This window comes from Polyodon spathula, chromosome 6 (genome assembly GCF_017654505.1).
Source record: "Polyodon spathula isolate WHYD16114869_AA chromosome 6, ASM1765450v1, whole genome shotgun sequence".
Taxonomy (NCBI): domain Eukaryota; kingdom Metazoa; phylum Chordata; class Actinopteri; order Acipenseriformes; family Polyodontidae; genus Polyodon; species Polyodon spathula.
Window position 1 is genome coordinate 71,621,726 of NC_054539.1, and position 25,263 is coordinate 71,646,988.

Sequence of the window (25,263 nt, forward strand, 5' to 3'; positions counted from 1 at the left end):
TAACTACCATTTTTTATTTCCTTAGATGGGCTAAATGGCCTCCTCTCATTTATAAACTTTCTTATGTTCTTCGGTTCTCCATTTAAAAAATATCTTGTCCTTTTACAGTATTTCATAGATCCATGCAGGACTTTTGATGGGCATATAATGTTCAATGGACTCTAATGCAGTATACACAGCAGGGACTGACATAATGTTAAATGATGTCTGGCATTTTGAAAAATGCATTAGTTGTATAACTAGCTGTCCCACAGTGTAACTCAAAGCAAACCCTAAAAAAACATTTAAACAACCATGAAGATCTGAAATCCATTTGAAAAATTAAATTATGGTTGCAATTACTGAACACCGTGGGTGTGTAAAATTTAATCAGAGTCTGTGAAACCAGATGCTTTTCGATTAAGAGCTTTGATTATTTATAACTAATTGATATGATGGGACTTTTCCAAAACAGCATACAAACAACTAATTAACTATGCATTGTTAAGGAATATTCTTAATTTGTAAGTCAAAAAGCAGGAAATATATTCTATTTCAATAAAGATTTCAGTAATACCGTGTTGTTATATGACTTTATTCATAGACAGCTGTTAGAATCTAATGACTTGGCCTTTAGTCTCTCAGAATCAATTGGCCACGTATTTCTTGACTTGCGGGGCAGGACGGATTTGCACATTCCTAAAATATGTGCCTAGTTCCACAACATATTTTTCCTTGATTTGTTTCCCACAGGCTGAAACACAAAGATATGCTTCTTCTGTAAAGTAATGGGAAACATCTTGTGAACAGTAAAGCTTTTATAGCCGGCTCCTGCTGCTGCTGCTGCTGCTCACATTCCCCAGAATCCTCTATGAGCAGCTCATCCTAAACACTACCAGGCCTAACAATTTCTTCTGGTTCGAGACTAATTCCTAATGCCATTGCTTTAATGTAGACTACATTATTAAATAACAGAGGAAACTATATAAGTGCAGCACATACTGTGTAAAGAATGACAAATGCCACTGAGTCCTTGAATACAAAATATTAGTTTTTCTAGTTCTCGCAAACATGTATTAGAGGAAACTTGTAAAGAAGGATAATACATCTGTCTTTAGAAATCCCTTTGAGACAGTCAAAAGGAAAAAGATTACGGACAGTGTTTTTTTATATATTTCGGTAAGAAACATCTTGTAGTTTGCAAATAGCTGGAGAATCAAGCCTCCCCCCCCCCCCCCCCCTGTATTCTTAAAAAAAAAAAAAAAAAAACAGTGAGTGTTACACACAATAACAAGCTCTGACTTCAAGGTGCAGTGACCAAAAGAAATATATTCTGTAGGTCATGGGTTCATGAAAGGCTCAGTCATTTTTTCCATTTACAGTGGGAACGAGGCAGCTGCCAACTTTTGAAGCCCTTATTGGTCACAGCTGGCTGAAGATTATGTGTTTAGTTTGGCATACAGAGATGCTTTTGTTATTGCAGTCAGCCATCACACGACACCAAAGAAGAATCTCTTCACAAACTAAACGAAACCAAAACCTGTTTCTTGATTTTAAGTGTAGATTTTAGTATTTTGTTTTCAATATCAATGTAAATAAAGTGGTGCAAATGTAACAGGGTGAAAGCTGGGCACAAACCGTCAACCCCGCACACTGCATCATGGGATGCCTGACTACAATGACAAATTTGGAAGACGAGCGTTGCACACTACTTGACAGGCTACTCTTCAGATAGAAATGTGCTCAAAAACAAAATTCAGATAATACGTTTCTTACCATTTTATATGACATTGAATTTGTGTAAGTTTAGCCAGTAAAAAACTACCTCATAAAAATGCTTATTTCTGGGTTTGTAGTATAAGAACCAAACCTGAATCTAGTTTCCTCAAATCACCTGGTTGTGTTTTAAAACGGGGTAAATATATTTCCTACCAGGATAATAACTACAAAAGATGTTTAGTTCTAGATTCTTAGAGCTATTTACTCCAAACTGTCATTAGTAATTAGTGTTTTTTTTAACGAACCCAGCAATGAAGATATTCAACTAAAACTTAACAACTCAGGTGTTTAAGGTAGCAGTTTTAAATAGTTTGCAATTGTTTCATATTTGCTTTAGAATTGTAATTGTTGTTTCTACTTTTAGAAAAAAAATGATGTTGTTTAAATAGGTTTGAGAATCCACCCCATTCATCTTGATAGAGCAATATATACTTCATATTGAAATGTCTGTCTTGTTATTTCATTGCATTTATTTCTGGTACTTCTTAATACTGTACACGAATACATTCCAATGTGACTACTAGCAATTGAATTGTATTGGTTGATAAGTTACTGCAGAATAACTGTGGAAACTGCACATCCAGCAACTACAGACCAGTAAGCCTGACTTCTATTATATGCAAACTTATGGAAACTATAATAAGATCCAAAATGGAAAAGTACCTATATGGTAACAGGGTCCTGGGAGACAGTCAACATGGTTTTAGGAAAGGGAGATCGTGTCTAACTAACTTGCTTGATTTTTTTGAGGATGTAACTTCGGTAATGGATAATTGCAAAGCATATGACATGGTTTGTTTAGATTTCCAGAAAGCTTTTGACAAAGTCCCACACAAAAGATTAATTCTCAAACTGAACGCAGTTGGAATTCAAGGAAACACATGTACATGGATTAGGGAGTGGTTAACATGTAGAAAACAGAAAGTATTGATTAGAGGAGAAACCTCAGAATGGAGTGAGGTAACCAGTGGAGTACCACAGGGATCAGTATTAGGTCCTCTGCTATTCCTAATCTACATTAATGATTTAGATTCTGGTATAGTAAGCAAACTTGTTAAATTTGCAGACGACACAAAAGTAGGAGGAGTGGCAAACACTGTTGCAGCAGCAAAGGTCATTCAAAATGATTTAGACAAGATTCAGAACTGGGCAGACACATGGCAAATGACATTTAATAGAGAAAAGTGTAAGGTACTGCACGCAGGAAATAAAAATGTACATTATAAATATCATATGGGAGGTACTGAAATTGGAGAAGGTATTTATGAAAAAGTCCTAGGAGTTTTTGTTGACTCAGAAATGTCTTCATCTAGACAATGTGGGGAAGCTATAAAAAAAGGCCAACAAGATGCTTGGCTACATTGTGAAAAGTGTTGAATTTAAATCAAGGGAAGTAATGTTAAAACTGTACAATGCATTAGTAAAACCTCATCTTGAATATTGTGTTCAGTTCTGGTCACCTCGCTATAAAAAAGATATTGCTGCTCTAGAGTGCAAAGAAGAGCGACCAGAATTATTCCAGGTTTAAAAGGCATGTCATGTGCAGACAGGCTAAACGAATTGAATCTGTTCAGTCTTGAACAAAGAAGACTATGTGGTGACCTAATTCAAGCATTCAAAATTCTAAAAGGTATTGACAATGTTGACCCAAGGGACTTTTTCGTCCTGAAAAAAAAAACAAGGACCAGGGATCACAAATGGAGAGTAGACAAAGTGGCATTCAGAACAAAAAATAAGAGGCACTTTTTTACACAGAGAATCGTGAGGGTCTGGAATCAACTCCCCAGTAATATTGTTGAAGCTGACACCCTGGGATCCTTCAAGAAGCTGCTTGATAAGATTCTGGGATCGATAAACTACTAACAACCAAACAAGCAAGATGGGCCGAATGGCCTCCTCTCGTTTGTAAACTTTCTTATGTTCTTATGTTCTTAATTACATTCCTTCTTTGGACGGACAACAGGCCTGTTGTTTTCCAAATATGGTTCGAGAGCCATCAATCCTTATTGTGATATACATGTTTTAAAATGTTGCAACTATATTGAAGTATTTGGGGCATGTCCTCCTTATCTGGAATTCTGAATAAATAACACAATAGAACAGGAAGATAACCTGGGTCATACAGTATTGCAGAATGCACCCAAATGATGTGCATAACAACACTAATGGACATTGAAAATCCTGATCACATACTCGGACACATGTCCAGGAGTTTGTCTTATCACTGTATTGGGTGGTGGGGAAGCTAACCTTTTGTTGACACATTTTTCATATGAAGTCAGTTATTGTCCCTATCACATGTCTCACATCATCATTTAGTCTGTCTAAAACTCCTAATAGCATATGTCCTTAACTAACAATCTGTACAAAAGCCATTAAAGTTATACATTGATTGCTAGGTATTTTGTTTTACTTAGTGTTAGGATATTAACTAAATGCACCATGATTCACAATTTTCTATGCTGCACATGCTCTCTGTGATGTTAGTTCACAACACTTACTCTCTGTGCAATTAATTTTATTACAGATTGTTTTCATTATGACTTTGATGAAATCCCTAAGCCAGAACTCACAGAACATTTGCAGCCCAACCCCACAAAAAACATAAACCTGTTTCTCAAACTTGTTTGGGTATCAAGTTGTACTGAAATTTATGAAAAAAAATTATCATAACTTTTATTGAATCATAGATTAATAACCTTACATGGTTCTTGGTTATTTTAGCATAGAATATCTTTGAATCATATCTACAAAACAACCTTTTTGCACATAAACTAAACTTTATTTAAGTACGCAGAAGTAAGGAATAAGACTGTAGTACATTTCTTTCATTAACACTATAATATTTTCTATTTGTAAAAAGTGTTAGAAATGAAGAACTTACATTGACTACTGTAGCTTGCTGTCCCCTTTCCCCTGCGGCAATTGCTGGAGAAAAGAGTCTCAAGAATATGGATAAGAAGCACATTAAGGAGAAACAAATCAAAGCCATTTCCTTGTCTTCATCCAAGCTTCTTTTCTATCTTTGGTTATTGTAATCCTTCTTTGTTCGTATCCTACCAGGTTGGATGCTTCAGTGGTTTAGACTTTTCCTGTCTTTGGTTTCCAGATGTGGTGTTGCTTACGCCAATCTGAAATCCTCATTAAAAAAATTCAAACACTTCCTTCCCTGACGGCAGACTTGTTTTTCCTCTGGAGCCTCCTATAAAATAGCATACAGATGGGCAGTCCTTTGAGACGGAGGGGGCAAGAGACTGAGAATGTCAGAGGGATGGAATAGTAGAAAGGCTCTGCATGTATCCCTTGCTACCTACCTTATCATCTCTTCCTCAGGATACAGTCTATATTAAGTGTCTAACTTCTTTCCCATGTTCACAACACCCCTTCACCTTCAGAGGAAAGCACGTCCCTCCCACTTTCAGCCTGCTATCCAAGAACCAAGGCCCGGCTTCAACTTAGCAGAGAGCTAACTGTCCAGCCAACCTCCCCCCCCTTGTTTTCTTAAGAACCATCATTTCAAAGAAGGTGCCAAATTTATTAAAACCGTGTTAGAGGCCTAAAGCACTAAATATGTCAAAAGGGTCACAGTCAAGTGAGTACAAAGGGTATGTTGTTAGAATAAAGTCCCAGTCTTTTTTATTTTTTTCATGTAGTCCAACAGTGTTGTTTCAGTTCACTGACGTTTATTAGAAGTGGTCAGGTACTTCTTTCTTATTTTAAACCTAAGGCTGTGTATTAAACCAGTAGTCTGTTTTTGTCATTTAGATCTATAAAAAGACAAAGAGAAGGTGAAGAAAAGACCTTGAAAGCTTGTTTTTAATTATTGTTAAGTTAGTCCAATAAAAGGTATCACATCTCCTTCTCTTTCTCTATCATTTCTGGACTGTTACGGCTACCATTTCATCTAGCAAATATCTTTAAAAAAAACATAACTAGAGAATATAAAACTTGACTTCCCCCTTCACAAATTGTTTGCAATTTAACATTTAAATATTTAAGTAGTTTAACATTTAAATACAGTTTTATCATCCACATTAGTCATAACACGGCTTGGAAAAATAAGCACCTCTGTTTGGTTAAACAGCATCACATGACCGTGCATATATATAGCGTATAGCACGGCTTGCATACTAATGAGCCACTTCATACTGAATAAATCACTACGCACCACTGCATTCAAACTGGCATTTTATTTGTTATTAGTTACAAAACCACTGCCAAAAATGAGTGTCATTTCACCTATTTCCTTTAATATATTTGGGGATGAAACTCCACATAACCAGTAAAACACCAAGCAGTCCTTCTAAATAAATAAATAAATAAATAAATGCACCAGCAAGAGTAGACACATAACAGTAGATGAGGATAAAGCTAAATGAAATAGAAGAAAACAAAGAAGCAAAAAATCACAAACATAAAAAAAAAAAACTACAGAATGGGCTGTTTAATGCAGTTAAAGAAAAAAAAATATGGACATTCATTCTGTGGAAATAAATCCAAATAATCTCAACAACATAAGGCAATTTCATGCCAGTGCAAGAAGTTCAACTGAGGACCAGTATTCAGTCTCCAGGTTTATAACGCTGAACAGGACTAAATACATATTTTAACAGTAGAATTTTTTAACATCTCAGCGAGTTTGAAACCAGTAACACTGTATTCCTGTCAGTCAGGAAATCTCTTAGAAAAGCAGGTAACGACGAGGCCAGACACGACCCCCCGAATTACCAGACTGGATTTTAAGCATCTGCGGGAAACTGAGGCACTGTCCCCTGACACCGCGGTCGGATTGGTGTGTAAAGTCTGGTTCGATCGTCAGCTTAATCTGGCATGACTTGAATGGGTGCCTGACAACTAACAAAAACATATTTTGAGCTCCAAAAGGATGAAAACATATTAGAATATGTGTGCCTCATATATAACGAGTTAACAAACTCACTTCAAGAATTTAAATGTGTTTTAATTATTTTAACTTTTTTTCTTCCCACAAATGACAGGTAGCCTTGTTATAAGGAGTATAAACCACTTTGGGCCATGCGGTTCCGATGATACATATCACTTCTGGGGTGGTTAAAGGCATGGTAGATATCATGGGAACCGCACGGCCCATCGTGGTTTATACTATCTATCTATCTATACACACACACACACACACACAGGGCAGAAGCCTGTCTGTAAATAAAATGTGAAGTAATGTGTTGGTGGTTAGCAGGGATGGGGTCAATTTCTATCCTTCCTAAATTAATGTGAAAATGTGGCTGTGTTTGCCTAGCCACAGGTTTAGTTGGTTAACTAAATACTTTTTAATTGTTTTTTAGTTTAATTAGCGACACCTGCCTATGATTAGCAAGTTAATCTGTTTGGTCTGGGCTGCTTGTGTGGAGCTGAGGTCTGTGCGTAAGGACCAAAGACCTGTGTGAACCTTAATTGTGAATAGTATTTTTTGCAATTGTTGAACGGCTTCGCTGTCTGGTTTATAGTTTAGGGATTTAAAGAAAAGTTTAGTTTAGCATTCCATGTAGAGTTTGGTTTTTGTTTGTTTATTTTCTATTTATGTAAATAATAGAAGTGCACATAAGTACTTAAAAAAAATACTGTTCTGTATCTGGGTCAGCTGATTAAAAGGGGCAAACGAACCTGAGCCGGGAGGCTGTGTTACTATATATTAGTATATAGTATATATATATATATATATATATATATATATATATATATATATATATATATATATATATATATATATATTGCACGCGTATTGTGTGATTGCAATAGCAGCCTGGGTTTACTGTAAACTAACATTTAGAGTAAGTAGATTCCAATTTTATATGTAATCTTGTTTTACATTTCCCTTACTGTTTTCTGGTGTTTGCAATTTGGATTGGTTCTAATTATTCAGATTTACCTTTAAATTTAGCTTTGCTTTTAAGCTCGTCTGATGAATAGGGGACTGAACAGCCTTCCTAATTACATTTAAATCATGTGACAATGTGACCTTTCGTCTCTCTACATATACAAATATAGAGTAGATGATGTTCTATTTTGAGCCATTTTAATTGTTGCAAGATATTAATCTTAATAAATTAAATGGTCTGTTGGGTAAAAAAATTTTTTTGAGGACTGCCAGGTCACACCTCGCCTCTGGGAAAGAATATTCCAGAGACTTATTTCCAAAAAAAGCTTAGCTCATGTGTCCCGCCAGTCTGTGTTGCAAAAGGGTTCTGGATAATAAAATAATTCTGGAAGTCTTACCTGTCATGGATTTCCATTCGCTATGTTGGTTTCTCTTGCACACACATGTTCCATGTTTCACATTGCAGGTTTAGATGTTAAAAATGAACTGATCTGTACATATGTTCAATATTTGTAATCTGAAATTAAAGAGGTCTATAACACCACGCTCATGTTGTAAGGATTTTTGCCTATGTATTGATATGTCCTTGTAGGGAGTAACTAGCTTTTCATAACTCAGAGTGCAGCTGTGACCTTGGGACTGCTAAACAACAACATTTAATTTATATAGCGCCTTTCATAGCAAGTATCCGAAGGCACTTTACAAGATTTAAACAAACAAAAATAAAAAGTACAATTATGCTAGATTAAAAGCAGTTAAAAGTACAATTAAAATCCAATTTAAAATAAATCTTTAAAGAAGTTTTAAAAAACTCTAGAGTCTGAACTTTTAATATAATTTGGCAAGGAGTTCCAAAGTCTGGGTGCATAAACAGAAAAAGCCCTGTCACCCTGAGTGCGGAGCCTGGAGTTGGGAACAACCAACAGACCAGCCTCAGAGGAACGCAGGGACATCGAGAGTAAGCAGGGCAGCAATATATGAAGAAGCAATGCCATTTAGAGCTTTATAGGTTAGCATTGCAATTGTAAAATCAATCCTAAAGTTAGCAGGCAACCAATGGAGTTAACACAGGACAGGTGAACTATGATCACCCGCTTTTGATCTTGTTACATAAATTGTTCCTGCTTAATCAGCTGTTTTGAGCTTATATACAAACCATAATCAAACCAATTGAAATTGGTTCTAAAACCATTTGCTTTTGTTAAAAGTGACATGCTTATGCTTCCCATTTAAATGGTAAAGAAATCATTGAAACCGTCTGTAAACGTTGTGTGATTATTCTGTGTTTAATGTAAGCTCTGAATCAATTCAAGGTTAATGAAATCTTAAAGTTAAGCCATATATCATCCATTTGCAATCACCAGCCTTGTCGATCGACCTTGTGATGAGTGGATATAGCGCTGTGCTGCCTGTGAGAATTGAACAAAAACTCATAGCATTGTTCTTAAATGTAACTTATTGTTATTTGGGTTTCTGCTGACATTGGTAAAGTGAAGAAGAAACGCCAACGTGCTTTGTTTCACACCATGGATCATGCCAGGTAAATAAGACCAAACTTGGTCAAGGAAATTACATCAGCTAGCTGTATATCTGTGCTGTATGAAGTAATTTCTTTTGCTCAGATGAAAAACATTTGCACTGATGCTGGCTCAGAAACTAGCATTGCTGATGCCATGAAAGCTGGGCTCAGAAACTAACATCTCCACTGATGCCAACTCAGACCCTACACCTCCTGAGGCCTACCGTATGCTGCATATGTTCTTTGATTTGCTTTTTTCCTGTTTGCATTGTGATTCCTGAATAAACTATTTTTGATTAATTATTTTTAAGACGAAATCGAACCTCTTACAATGTACTCAGGATATAAACTCCTTGTGGGTGAGACATTGTTGTAAGTGACTCTGCAGCTGTTGCATACTTCACACACCATAGTCTCTGTAAGTCACCTTGGCTAAAGGCATCTGCTAAATAAACACAATAATAATAAGGTAATCCTTTCCACCTTTAGTGCACACATTCCTAATAACTATAGAATTATATTTGAGAATCCTCTTTTATTATCATTTGTATTATGATTGAATGTGTATCATAACTGGAACAGTCAGTGCAAGTCCCACTTTTTAAATTGTTAAGTGTGTTTCAGAAGCTGTAGTTTTAGCACAGTTCTTGTACTGGATAGGGACAGTTTGGATGTTTGACACCTTGCCTCCTATTTAGCTAATTACTTGTAATATTTTGTACTTGCATAGTTTCCGTAATGGTTAGAAAATCTGACAACAATTTTGTTTTGATAATTTGAAGCAGTGCTTTTGTGGTGAATTAATTAGTTTTAAAGCAATAGTGCTCACCCATGTCAGGGCCTTGTTTAAGCCGGGTCTTTGATTACTTGGTTCAGTAAAACATTTAAAGAACTGGGTGGCACCTCTTTTTAGTCTGGTGAAGTACTAATATTGAAATTGATGGCACTCTCTCAGTACTCCTCAAGTGCCACTTGAAGGTCATACCTGTCTTGTTCATCATCCATAACAATAAAGCATTCAGTGGTGGTCATTGTAGTAATGCTAAGAGAAACATATACAATTACAAGCCAGTGCTATCTTGCTTGCTTTAAGCAGTTTACCACTGCGACAGTGCCCTTTTTATCTGCTTCACTAGGTCCAAGTTCACAAGGACTGTATATTTTAAATTACGAATTTGGTTCTCGATTTATATTCTAAAACCCTCAATGACAGGTGTGCAAAAAAAAAAAAAAAAAAAAAATTGGATTATTTCCCTTTTTTTCTTGTCAGTTTTATTGAAAGTATATCTGTCAGCTTGTATTGAGAATATACTCATACTATGTATTGTGATTTATTGTATTCATCAAAACAAACTTCTTTGGAAATTAGGCAGGCATTTAATTCATTACAATGGTATAAAACTTGAACTCTAATGACATTTAACATTTGTTGAGCGCTTCAGCACTGTATACATCTGAAGTGGATAGGTGCTCTAGGACAGATTTGATTCAGGAGAATATACTGGATTACCCCTAGCAGCTGATATGTAGTACTGGCACCAGCACAAGAAGCATACTGGTACTTAACAGCTTGTCCCTGGGGCTTTAGCTCTTTATGGAATTTTTCAACATTTCTAGCTGCTGACTTCATTAACAATGTAGCATGAATACCAAACCACCAAAACAGGGAAAATATGTTAAAATGACTCATGATCTTTTTATCTTGACATACTGTATGTCATTAAAAAATAAAAAAAATCTGTAATCAATTCTGTATTATGAAAATGTAAACGTTGTAAAAAAATACACTTGTATGACTATATTAAAGTTATGCTAAAGTTATGATTCTCATTTTACAACACGTTACTCAGTCATGTGGAACCTTAAAAAAAGACTGCTGTAATGCTTTTGTTTGTTCAGCTTTAAAAAGTTAAAACACAACAAACCTGACAGCTTGTAATAAATCTTACCCCACTTGATTCATATTTCTGTTTTTTGTTTTAGTTAGGGAGTCAGAGGCAGCAGAGGCATGTCAGTGTGAAAGATATAGATACATTTGATTAAAACCAGATGAGGGAGAGGTCATGTGACTGGAGCCTTTTTAAGGACTGGGGAAGATGTAAGTTTCTGTGAAAGTGTGACTCATTCCTTCAGTCCTCATTCCTTCAGTTCACTGGGAACCGATACCTAACCCTAGGCAGAGTCCTGATTATGTCATGAGCATATAGCAAGCTGGAATCTCTTTCTCACCATTGATAGCTTTTACACAAGCCAGTTATCTGAACATAGGTACACAATCTTATCAACTTTCTCTTTTCAGTGGAGCTAAAGTTTCTTGTAACTGGCATATTTACGTGTTTTATTACTGTTGAAACTTTTCTGAAAGTGGTAACAGAGCCCTGAGATGACTCCTGTGTAATTTATACAGTGTGCATAAAGTTTTGTGAGAATCATTTTCATGACTCCTTTGTGGCCAATTTGCCTCTGTCACTGTTTAGAGCAACTTGAAATTCTTTACCAGTTCTATTACAGTACTTTACTACAGGCCTGTTGTCCATTCCAAAGAACCCCAGAACATTCTCATTTAGTATGCTGGTTTATTATAGCCCATGACTATGACTATTTCACTCATTACTCTTGGAATAAGGCCCTTACACGTCTGCATTAACTTTACAAACAGAAAGCAGCAACAAACAAAACTCATCAATACACATTGAAACTATCCTGCGCAATAAAAATAGACTGACCTGTTCACAGAAGTGTCTAAACCCATTTCCAGATATTTGCACTACTGTTATCAAGGCAACAGTTGTAAGTGATCTGAAGAGTTCATACTGTTTATAGGACTAACTGTGATACAATGTAACATATATTTTTTTACATATTTAAGATGTAGTTATTGTTATGGTCATGTTGAAGGTCTATTGGTGTCTATAAGTGGAGCATCTGCAGCATGCAATGCACAGTGTAGTATCAGACCTGGTGACCGCATAACATTACTGGAATCATTTAAATATCGGATGAGTGGAGGAAGGAAGTACGACTTGACTGAGGACATTCTGCATAGCTTCATAGCATGTTAAGCACTTGAACAAATCCAATATATATATATACATACATACATACATACATACATACATACATATATATATATATATATATATTATATATATATATATATATATATATATATATATATATATACACTATGGCAGTCTTTTAATGTCTGGATCTACATGTTTCAGTTTAAAATATTTCAAACAGGGCTGTATCTTTATTAACTACACTTGAGTAAGACATGAAGTCATCTGAGAATTTGCAGTAACACATTTTATGTTCACAGTCTATTTTAAGAATATTTTTGTGTTACCATGGTCCTGACATTTTAAAAATGCTGTCTGTGACAGTTTCTTTCTTCATTCATACTTGCCCTGTATTTGCAAAGTCACCACATAGAAGGCCTATTCTTTGATAAGAAATGGTGTAGCTAATAAAAATAATTATGACATTTTAAATAGTGAGGAAGTTTAATTCATTACATTTAACAAATGTAAACTGGGGTAGTTTATAAGGTAACAACTGAGGTTCAAACCAATCTAATAAACACTGGAGACCAACTAGCTTATTCAGGAACCAGCGTGCTGTATATGCTAAATTGCAGAGCAGACTGACATGACTTTGTAAAGTAGTGTGTCAGGGTGAAAGGCCCTGGATAGGAGATGCAGAGAGAGTCGATGCTGACCCCTGTGGTGTACATGTGGTAGTGCACAAAATCAATTCAGTAGGTCAGGTCTGTAACTGCTGGTTCCTTAAAATGAATCTCCATATTTTTTTTCCTTAAGTACATGAACAGCCCATGCTGCAGTTCTTTTGTTGGTGTTTTTTCAATCTTTTTCTATTCATTTGGTTTTTTCCCATCTATTGCCATGTGTCTACTCTTGCTGGTGCCCTTATTTATTTTTCAGTATGGACTGCTGTCTTCAGTTTCATCCACAAATATATTAAAGGAAATAGGTGGAATGTCACAAATATTTGGCAGAGGTTTTGTAACTAATAACAAATAAAATGGCAGTTTGTCATGGAATTTAGAATGTAGTGGTGCGTAGTGATGTATTCATTGTGAAGCGGCTCATTAGTATGCAAGCCATGGTATACGCTGTATATATATATATATATATGCACAGTCATGTGGTGCTGTTTAACCAATCAGAGGTTGTTATTTTTCCAAGCCGTGTTATAAAAAATGTTACAAAGGAGACCCCTAGTGTTTTAAAATTACACTGCACTCTGTACCACTCAATCTTGCAATTTATCTTTTTGAGGCTGTGTGGCAAAGTGGTTAACAGTGTGCAGGTGCAGGTGATCAATGAACAGACAGACAATTATAAACCAGGTGCAAAGTTGTTTAACACTAGAAGCCCCACTGCAGTCATTTTGGTTTTAAAATGCAATTTGTAACACGTACGGGGGCTGCACGTTCATGTATCTTTCTGTCTGTATGTATTAAATATTCTCACAGAGCAGGAAACGCGGGAGTGCAAAATAAAGGCGATATATTACATTATACCTATTCACCCCTGGAGCAGTCACAGTGACGGCCACACAGAAAACAATTTTATTGTGATTATACAGAACGGTATACTATTTTATTATTTTTATTTACTAGTCCACATTGTGCTTAACTGTAATTAGATTAGTCTCTACTCTCTGCCTGAGTGAATGACTGACAATTGTCTATTGTTTTCAAACAGCTTTTTCAAAGGCTGGTGCCTGCTTGCCAGCTGTGTTGTTTTGGTCAGTCAATTAGCATCGGGACTAGTGAGTTTTACAACGCAAGAAAATATGGAGTTGATGTTTTGGATCAGATGGCACGGAAGTATTCTGTGAAAGCTGGCTCCCGACGGTGGTCTGTTCAGGTGTTTTACAATGTATTGGACCTAGCAGCCATCAACTCCTGGGTACTTTACAAAAAATGCACAGAGAAGAATTTACCAAGGAGAGAATATATTTTACAGTTAGCACAGGAACTTCCAAGAAGAATTTGGAACAGAGGGATACTGCCAAGCGTGTACCCACAGCTGAAGCTGGCAACCCCGCTGAAAGCCTCAAGAGACGTCAATGCCAGGTTGGCAAGTGCAATAAAAATAAAACTTTGGACAGCTGTGCCCTGTGCAGAAAGGCAGTGTGGAGAATTGCATTATCTGTATTATTTGTGACTCAGGATAAAGGAATACCATTTTGCCCAAAAACAGAAAAATAAATTAGACTTTTTTTATAACTTCTTGTGCTGTGCACTTATGCAAAATGTTTTCTAAGTTTATTTATCTACGTTGTTCAGTTGCTGTTATGCATCTTATTACTAATGAAAAGTTAAACACGTATTGCTATTGTTTCAGTTTTATAAATATGTATGTTGTAAACCGATGTTTATTTATTTGCATTTTCTTGTGATTTGTAAACTAAATGTTCATATATATATATATATATATATATATATATATATATATATATATATATATATATAAAACAATACTCAATAAAATAAAATAATGTTTCTCCTTTAGTTATACTATTTACAGTGTTTTGAATGCAGCCGTCAGAAAGACTGTTGCGGGGCTTCTAGGTATAAGTATATCTCTGGTCCTTCTTGTGTTAATGGATTTGTATGTCCAGTGCCTGACGGCAAAACAAACAGTAAACAATAAATGATGCTAAATAATATGATGCTAGTATTACTTAAATTGTAATCCCCAGGTTTGTCCCGAAATAATAGTCCCGTTCTTTATACACCGACATGAAACACAAAATAAGTACACAAGTCCGTTAGTGAGTGAATTAGTGCTTGTGATGCAATTATTTGTGATACAAGTGCAGTGCTGTTCCAGGTTTGTGCTGGCCCTTGGCGACCGTTCCGGAACGTGTTAGCCATCTACTAATAACAAGACACAATTAGAGACAAACAAACAAACACTCACGATACAGATACACACAACACAGGTTTTCTCTAACCAAAACGAAGGAACAGATTACGTTGCTTCGTCCCATACTTATACCGTCACTCATGACCCCTTGGTAAACGATTGCAGCCACTCCTCCAATCCGCGGCTGCCACATCATTTCCCTTGCAGGTCGATGAGTTAATGTAACGAAGCTCCGCCCCTTTTCTAAATGACCTTTTAACCCTAGGAACGAAGTGTCAGGCCAAACAGTCTCAGGGTACTCTAGCTCCCTCACAGGTCAGGAGGAAGATTTCCCACCAAAAATCATTGTCTTTCTGTCACAGGCTGTGATTCACCTAGCATTGCTCAACAACTTGCTTTATTATATTTATTTACATCTTTCATTGAGCGTTTTAGAGGGAAGGTATAAAGGATGGTTGCTTATTAACAAGCATTGTATTTCTGAATGATTATATCTCTGTAATAAAATAGCTCTGGGGATATTGTAAGAAATGTACAATTACTTTACAAGGCTATTCAGGATGCTGTGGACACTACTAGTTCATTAAAACTGTTTCAGTTTTGATATTCTGGACTAGGCTGTTCTGTAATGAACTCTCTCCAGTAGCTGACTGAGTTAAGTAATATTAATATGACTGCTCTTTGCTATAGTGTACAGCTTACCTTTCTGGGAGTTCATTAAAAGCATCCTCTATAATCTGTTCGGAATCACTTGGAGTTATGGGGAATCTTTATTACTGATTTAGAATCTACAGTTGATCAAGAGCTAAAGCATGCAAATTATTACATGGAATGAATGTGTGACCATTCAGAATATGTTGAATAAAAGTTACAAATCTCAAAGCTGCCACTCTACTATGCTCTTCTGCTGTTGCTCAAAATAACACAGATAATAATAATGTGAGTTGATGAGTGATTACTACTGAAGTCACTTTTCCACAGACAATATTTAGACCTTGAACATGATAGTTGTAGAGTTGTGCTCTATCGAAGAAATTAATATATTGTGACACCTGAACAGAAATGATAAGACGTGGAAGAACAGCCTGTCACTGGACCTAACAATTCTGATTTACCTCAGCTATTTTTCACAAAAAATGAACTTGGTTCGCTTTGCTTCCTTCATAATATAGTCTGGTCTCTTTCCAGCTGCACCGCCTGTCTGTTCTTTCAAGTCAATAAACTGACTTGACTGAGACAAAGTGCCGTGCGGCAAATGATAGATTGCACTTCTTCTATTTTGGAGACATGTTTCATCACAAAACAAATACATCAGGAGAAGCACAAGGAAACTGCAGTTTTTTCTGGGCAGCTAACTATGTGAGACTCAACACAGGGCACCAGGGCGATTTATCAATTACAAAATTTCAATAAATAAAACCATGACAATCAATATTAGAATCCTCCATTCATCTCTGGTGTTCTGTTAATATTATTGTTAAAATTGTCAGACTCCTGTTCTTGTAGGGAAGAGTACTATTTTCCTCACTAATTTTCAAAACTGATCCCATGTTAGAAGAGGATAAAATGTCTACTCAGCTACATTGCATTCCTGTCTTTGTTGTTCTCAATATGTTTTCACCATGAGAATGTTGCTTACTTTGACATGAAAGTAACCGAGCCAAAGGTTTCCTGAGCAAATCAGTGATACTGGAGGAGCGCTAGATAGAGATCAAACGTATTAGTACTTTAACATCTCCAATCTGCCATTTAATTAGAAGCCTTTAATTTCTGGTACCAGCACCCCAAGCTCTTTTATTCCCTCTCACTTGGTTGAGCACCTACATTAATTCCAGCCAGAGGTGATATTGGACAATTGATTTGTGATCAGCTCAATAAGGGAATACTGTAGTCTCAACTATTTACACCTGGGCAAGGGGTCTGCAAACCCTCTGCCCATCGCAGACCATGTACATTTGTACTTTCACATTGACATATGGATAGCTGTGCTGGTCCACATACAAGATGACAAGGCTTTAGGGGATCCATTTGTATTTAATAGATTCATGAGAGGATTCTTTTGCCCTAATAATACCTTTTTGTTCTTCAAAGCTAGTGTGTACGTATGCATATATGTATGTATGTATATAGTCTCATACTCGCACACTGAAAACCAGTTTATTTATATCATTTTATTCTGATTTTATGATTCAGTGACACACTATGCTATCTACACTACCTTACCAGTACTATTAGATGGTAACCACTTAAAGATCAGGCCTCTTTCTATTTATAGGTGTGATTAGCAGCGTTGCCCAGCGAGGTTGGTTTGCATATTGGGTCTTGATATTACAGGTGTTTTCATTTAGAAATGGAAACAGTGAAATCTGTTTACAAAAGCATTAAGCAATTAAAAAAACCAAGAGAACCACTGTGAAATACATTGCATAAAGTGTCTTCACTGCAGGAGCTTTTTGTTACTATAAATGGAAGCTACTTTCTGTTTTACTTAATGTATTTATTGCTTTACTGTTGTATCTATTGGTATCCCATTTAGGCTCCATTTTAAGCCCTTTTACTCTTGTTTGCTATACTAATTATTTATCTGAACTGACAAAGATGCATACACTGGTGATTAGCACTACAGAGAAACTGTGTTTTATGCATTGAAAAAATCGTGATCAAAATTTCATGTGTAGCAAATACATATATTATATATTTAGGAATTAGCAAGAACTGTAACACATTTTAATTGTAAGGAGCTGTATGATTAGTATTTAAGTTTCTTAAATGCATTTCTGTTTTTGTTGTAAGCACAGTATTTTGGCTAATAAGAGACGCTGCAGAATCCTGATCCTGACAAGTTCGGAGAGTGGGGCAGGGTGGTTTGGAGTGTCAATGGGGAGCAGAAGCTAGTGTAGCTCTCACTGTAGCGTTGTTGTTTAGGGCATAGCCATGGGATCAACTCGTCTTCTTCATGAAGCCCTGCCTGGATCAGGAGACCGTGAGTGCTTACTTGCTGGTTGAAGAGTGATCAAATACAATATTTAAGTGTTGCATGTAACACTTTGGAGCAAAGTGCAGTTGCTACATTTAATAAGAGGCTCAGTGATTTGGAAATGTTAATTGTAAGTATATCATATTCATCAGTGCTGGTAGCAGTGGAGACCGTGTTTTCTTTTTAGTGGTAGCTAGTCTGACTCACACAGTGTGGGTGTGCGCAGTATTGTGGGCTCACCCCAGAGTCAAATCAAGCTAAGCTCTGGGTGATTTCCCCTTTTGGGATACAATCGGTTCAGTTATCTTACACAGATGACACCAAGACATTTTCTGTTTGTACAGTACTGGCCACTCCCATGTTTTACTGATCTACTGCAAATTAACACATTTAATTGATTTGCGGTTGTCTGATTTTAGAAACAACATTTTGCTTCAGTCTTGACCTAAAAAACAAATTGTTCTTTTCAAAAAGCTATTTTTTTTATTTGTAAATATTAAAGAGTGCTTATATGTGCTTATACATATGAAAATGCATATACCTGGGAAACAAAAATGCTCAGGCATGTAAATAGTGATCTGGATAAAACAAGGGAAATGCTAAAGGAATACTAAAAAGATGCTAAAAGAAGATTGTGTCAGCTGTTCAAAAAGTAATGCCAAGTAATTGCAAGAAGAAAAAAGACAGGTGAAGAAACATTTCCACTAAGAATCAAAGCTGCATCTTTTGGGTAACACAACCAACAATTATGGATAGGTGGACATGTTTGTGCTAGATGAAAGCTGAAGTCTTTGTAAAGTGATAAACGTTATCACTTTACAAAGATGGCATCACAGAAAACAACACTACATCTAATAGACAAAGAAAAGGTGCAGGATTCACTGCAGGAAATGAAATAGTGCTTTGTATTGATTTTTCAGAAAAATGCCTTTGCATAATTGTGAAAGAAATATATAGTCCTACCTTAGCAAAGTGGTATACTGTATTTCCTTCAGAGGGTGATAACAACACTCTCCCACAACTTGACCAATAGGAGGCTGAATGTCTCTACACTGTGAAGTTGAAGGAAACAACATAAGAGATTTCTGGATCACTGCAAGGAGTTTGATTGCATTTATTTTTCACAGTCTGCTTGTAAAAGAGATTTTTTGGGCAAACCATGCAATGCAATTTGTCTGCAATTTGGCCATAGGGGAAAACATAGGCCACTGTATTTACAAAATTTCATCTTTTTTGTTTTAAATGTACTTTAACCAGATGAAAGCTATACTGTATAGCTATTGTACCTACATTGCTTTGTAAAACCGTACTGTATATGCATTTTTTAGAGAGATATAAGGTAGGGAATGGTCCCTATAGTACAATGATTTTAACAGACAAACAAATGCTTCAGTGCACATTTTGCACTGCAAACCCTTTGCTGCAATGATCATGGTCATCTAGTCTTGGTTAATTGGTTTAATTATCTTCATGCACAAAGACAGCTGAGCCTGTCCATAACACGCTACTGGACCTGTATTTTGACACAATGCAGGTTTGCCCCACATTTCCATGCCATGTAGTTCCTTGGAGACACTCTAGATGGCAGCATGCATCACCAGTTTGTACTATTATTTCCACAGGGCATTTGTTGAAAGAAATCCACCAGACCATAAGGCAGGCTGCCTGAGAACAACTTACATAAGAACATAAGAACATAAGAAGGTTTACAAACGCGAGGAAGCCATTCGGCCCATCTTGCTCGTTTGGTTGTCAGTAGCTTATTGATCCCAGATTCTCATCAAGCAGCTTCTTGAAGGATCCCAGGGTGTCAGCTTCAACAACATTACTGGGGAGTTGATTCCAGACCCTCACAATTCTCTGTGTAAAAAAGTGCCTCCTATTTACAATCCGAGCTTATAGATTGGCCAAACAAAAACTGAGAATGCTGTTAGCTTGCGCATGATTTGCAATAACAAACCATCTGCAAATGTAATTAATAAGCTAATAATTACCGTTGCAGTGTCCCAGACTCATGTTAAAACATGTAATGTCATTCCTTGGTACCTTAGTACCTGTTCTCTATCATTTAGCCATATATCCACTCACATTTTTTTTTCAGAAAACACATGTATTTGTATTTTTTTTACTAGTTTGTTTAGAGTTTGAAGTCAGTTTTAACTGTAGGAACAAGCTGCCTCCATTTTGAAAAGCACTTTTGCTGTGCTACTGTGCAATCCTTATTTACATGCTCTGGCTCAGCGGTTTTGTGGTTCTCAAATGCCAATGACAGTCCAGATTGTCATGACTGAAACTACACAAAACACAAAAAACACACACACAAAAAAAAAAAAGCAGTGGACTCAGGGATCCTGCTCTCAGTCCTGGTCACTGTGATAGCTATCAGCTTGGTTGAATATCATAAATGCCTGAACTGGCTTAAAAGGGACATAATGTATCTATTTTTAGTGCATTCCCCAGCACTTAACTTCTTCTGAGTTTGAGTATTGCAGGGTGCTATTACTGCTGCCTGACTGTCTTGAATGCCAAACCAACTTTCCACATGGTTGAAAATAAAACACAGAACACTGGATGTTTTGGGGGACTTTAGGACCAGGGATGAAATAACTGCACTGGCATCTCCAAACAGTGTATTTTTTTTTTCTCCCCTCTCTCTCTCTCTCTCTCTCTCTCTCTCTCTCTTAATAGGGTTTTTAGCTCTCTTTTATAACTTGTAGCTGTTCTCAATTAGCACTAACTATCTAATTTGGGAACAGCCACATTCTCACATGTATTTGGCAGGGATAGGAATTAACCCCATCCTTGCCAACCACCACCAATACACAACCAAACACTATTTACAAGCAGGGCTCTGCCCCTCCACAGGACTACATTACAATAGAGTGCAAGGTGTCTATGTTAGCTGAAAAATAAAAGACCACTAAAGACTTTCCTTAGTGGCCTTTACAGGTTATGCTGGCGTGATCACCTACTGACAGAGACCAAACACTGCAGTTGAAGTACTTAGTAAACAATACCTACTGCAAATAGATCTTATTTGAATTACTTTTACTTTTTAAAGGGGGGTGTATTATTTTCGATCTCTTTCACTATTCACTGTGTCACATAAGCAATAAGGAAATGTAATAAGACACATAGTTTGATCCCAAGCAGTAATCAGATGTGACATTGCCTAGAAAGGAAGGGGGGAGAAATCAACAAAAAAACAGAAGGGAGACCGCATCAAAACAAGAACAACAACTCAGGTAAGACAACCATTAAATGTATTTATCTAAATGCTAGAAGTATCAGAAACAAAATTCTAGAACTTGAAGCTACTGCACTAACAGGTAACTATGATGTGATAGGTGTTACAGAAACGTGGTTATCTGAGAGTGATGGGGACGAATATAATATTTGTGGGTATACACTGTATAGGAAAGACAGGCAGGACAGAAGAGGAGGAGGGGTAGCGCTATACATAAGAAACAGTCTTGAAGCCCAGGTGTTAAACCTGGACAAAGAAAATAAAACCGAATCAATATGGGTCAGAATAACAGACAAAAATTCAAAAGGCATAATAATAGGAGCATGCTATAGACCGCCAGATTCAGACGGTGAGCACAATAATCTGTTATACAATGACATTAGAAATGTGTGTAGCAAAGGAGAAGCCATACTAATGGGGGATTTCAACTTCCCCCAAATAAAATGGGAAAACCCGGTGGGTAGCGCGAAGGATGAAATAGAAATGGTGGAAATGACAAATGACTGCTTCCTAACACAATTTGTGAAGGCACCCACTAGAGGGGAGGTATGCCTTGATTTAGTCTTTTCAAATAACGAAGATAGAATAACTAAAACAGAGGTCAGAGAACCACTGGCAAACTCAGACCACAACATGGTCTCATTTGAAGTGTTTTTTAAATCCCCAAAAGTAATGACTAAAGCTAAGATTTACAATTTTAGAAAAGCAAACTATGAAGGTATGAAACAGAGACTAACAGAAGTAGATTGGAGTAAAATAGAGAAAACACCCACAGAAGAAGGATGGTTGTTCTTCAAAAATGTAGTACTAGAGGCGCAAAACAATTATATCCCTAAAGTAGACAAATCTAAATGTAAAACTAAATTGCCAAAATGGTTTAATAGATCAATTAAAAAAAATATTCAGCGAAAAAAGGCACTTTACAGAGCATTAAAAAAGGACCAAAAAGAAAGTACGCAGAAAGAGTACACAGAACTGCAAACGCAAGTCAAAAAGGAAGTTAGAAAGGCCAAGAGAGAAATAGAAATAAACATTGCTAAGGGAGCTAAAACCAATTCCAAAATGTTTTTCCAATATTACAACAGCAAGAGAACATTCAAAGAGGAGATTAAATGTTTAAGAGATACAAATGGCAAAATCGTAGAGGAAGAAAAAAAAATAGCAAATATGTTAAATGATTACTTTTCACAAGTTTTTACAAAGGAAGATACTGACAACATGCCCCACATGTCATCCAGTTCCTATCCAGTTTTAAATAACTTTAGCATAACTGAGGCAGAAGTGTTAAAGGGACTAGGAGCTCTTAAAATAAACAAATCCCCTGGGCCGGATGAGATCCTCCCAGTAGTACTCAAAGAAATGAAAGAAGTAATTTACAAACCGCTAACCAAGATCATGCAGCAGTCTCTTGACACAGGGGTGGTACCGACAGACTGGAAAATTGCAAACGTAATACCGATCCACAAAAAGGGAAACAAAACTGAACCAGGTAACTACAGACCAGTAAGCCTGACTTCTATTATATGCAAACTTATGGAAACTATAATAAGATCCAAAATGGAAAATTACCTATATGGTAACAGGGTACTGGGAGACAGTCAACATGGTTTTAGGAAAGGGAGATCGTGCCTAACTAACTTGCTTGATTTTTTTGAGGATGCAACATCGATAATGGATAATTGCAAAGCATATGACATGGTTTATTTAGATTTCCAGAAAGCTTTTGACAAAGTCCCGCACAAAAGATTAATTCTCAAACTGAACGCAGTTGGGATTCAAGGAAACACATGTACATGGATTAGGGAGTGGTTAACATGTAGAAAACAGAAAGTACTGATTAGAGGAGAAACCTCAGAATGGAGTGTGGTAACCAGCGGTGTACCACAGGGATCAGTATTAGGTCCTCTGCTATTCCTAATCTACATTAATGATTTAGATTCTGGTATAGTAAGCAAACTTGTTAAATTTGCAGACGACACAAAAGTAGGAGGAGTGGCAAACACTGTTGCAGCAGCAAAGGTCATTCAAAATGATCTAGACAAGATTCAGAACTGGGCAGACACATGGCAAATGACATTTAATAGAGAAAAGTGTAAGGTACTGCACGCAGGAAATAAAAATGTACATTATAAATATCATATGAGAGATATTGAAATTGGAGAAGGAATCTATGAAAAAGACCTAGGAGTTTTTGTTGACTCAGAAATGTCTTCATCTAGACAATGTGGGGAAGCTATAAAAAAGGCTAACAAGATGCTCGGATACATTGTGAAAAGTGTTGAATTTAAATCGAGGGAAGTAATGTTAAAACTGTACAATGCACTAGTAAGACCTCATCTTGAATATTGTGTTCAGTTCTGGTCACCTCGCTATAAAAAAGATATTGCTGCTCTAGAAAGAGTGCAAAGAAGAGCGACCAGAATTATTCCGGGCTTAAAAGGCATGTCATATGCAGACAGGCTAAAAGAATTGAATCTGTTCAGTCTTGAACAAAGGAGACTACGTGGCGACCTAATTCAAGCATTCAAAATTCTAAAAGGTATTGACAGTGTCGACCCAAGGGACTTTTTCAGCCTGAAAAAAGAAACAAGGACCAGGGGTCACAAACGGAGTTTAGAAAAAGGGGCATTCAGAACAGAAAATAGGAGACACTTTTTTACACAGAGAATTGTGAGGGTCTGGAATCAACTCCCCAGTAATGTTGTTGAAGCTGACACCCTGGGATCCTTCAAGAAGCTGCTTGATGAGATTTTGGGATCAATAAGCTACTAACAACCAAACGAGCAAGATGGGCCGAATGGCCTCCTCTCGTTTGTAAACTTTCTTATGTTCTTATGTTCTTACTGTATGTGCTATGTATGTGGTAGAAGAAGTAACCCAGATGAGAGAGGAGGGCGTTCAAACAAAGACTGCAGGAAGAAGTATACTTTCAGGGAAACACTGGAGGCAAAGTAATTAATGTCAATAACAAAAAAATTCCTTTTGTTACCTTTTTGTAGTTTCTGTAATACAAATAAATACAATCTGGGCTTAATTTACTACATTTGCATTCTGCACAACGTAAGAAGTGTGGGGAATGTATTAAAAATCGTAAATGATAATGTGCCTTAGTAAGTGCCAAAGTGGGTCAAAGATATCTAGAGAGGAATTATTTATATTTCAAATGAAGCATCAAGGAGTATTTCCCTAGAGTCTTCCTCTGTCTACTACATGTATTAAACCAGATCTGTGGATGACGCATAGTGTAAATTGAAATACATTGCCCAGTGATCGTTAATTAGTGATATAAACTAAATGATTGTGTGTGTGTGTGTGTGTGTGTGTGTGTGTGTGTGTGTGTGTGTGTGTGTGTGTGTGTGTGTGTGTGTGCATGCACAATGTATTAAGGTATGTGAAGGATAGATAGTTGCACACAGAAGCATTCTGGCAGTTTAAAAAATGAGAAAAACCACAATGAAAATTATTTCTATAATTTCTAACTGTTCTATGACAGAGATAAATTAGATTCAGCTTTATAATAAAACAATTATTACATAACATCCATAAAATGAAAACTAACATGCAAAAACTAATTTCATACTTTGTCAGAAGTATTTTGCGCGCCTACCCTTTCCCTCCTTTACTGCTTGCAGTCTTTTTTTGTATTTGAAACCGGTTCCTCACATCTTTCCTAGGATATGTTTACACATTCTTCAACACATACAGCTTTGAGTTCTGCAATCAACTTTGGTTTCCTTTTTGTAACCGCAGCCTTCAAGTCAACCAAAACTTCTTGATGGGATTAAAGTCTGGGGACTGAGATGGCCAATCCATAACTGTAATCTTCCTTTTTCAGAAATTCCTTTGTAGACGTCCCAGAATCTGATCATAAAATGTGGTTGAAGAAATCACAAGGATGCTTCAATTATCTTGGTTTTCGCCATGGGCGTTCTTCTTGTTAAGGTATTGCTGAATTGTTTGCACAGGAATTTCTTGACCACCTTCTTTCAATTCTTTTGCACTTTTTTTCAA

The 25,263-nt window shown here is 36.5% G+C and overlaps 1 protein-coding gene across 2 annotated transcripts in view; it reads right to left on the reverse strand.

Annotated features, from left to right (window-relative positions):
- The window catches only part of LOC121317574 (laminin subunit alpha-4-like), a 41,906-nt gene extending 36,788 nt beyond the window's left edge, over nt 1-5,118 (reverse strand). Inside the window, exon 1 of one of the 2 annotated variants that reach the window (XM_041253658.1) lies at nt 4,643-5,118. In XM_041253658.1, coding sequence (XP_041109592.1) covers nt 4,643-4,750 — 108 coding nt within the window. In that variant the 5' untranslated portion in view covers nt 4,751-5,118. The remainder of the gene's footprint in view (nt 1-4,642) is intronic. The other variant, XM_041253659.1, reaches the window with a different exon arrangement.
- Nucleotides 5,119-25,263: the final 20,145 nt, after the last annotated feature.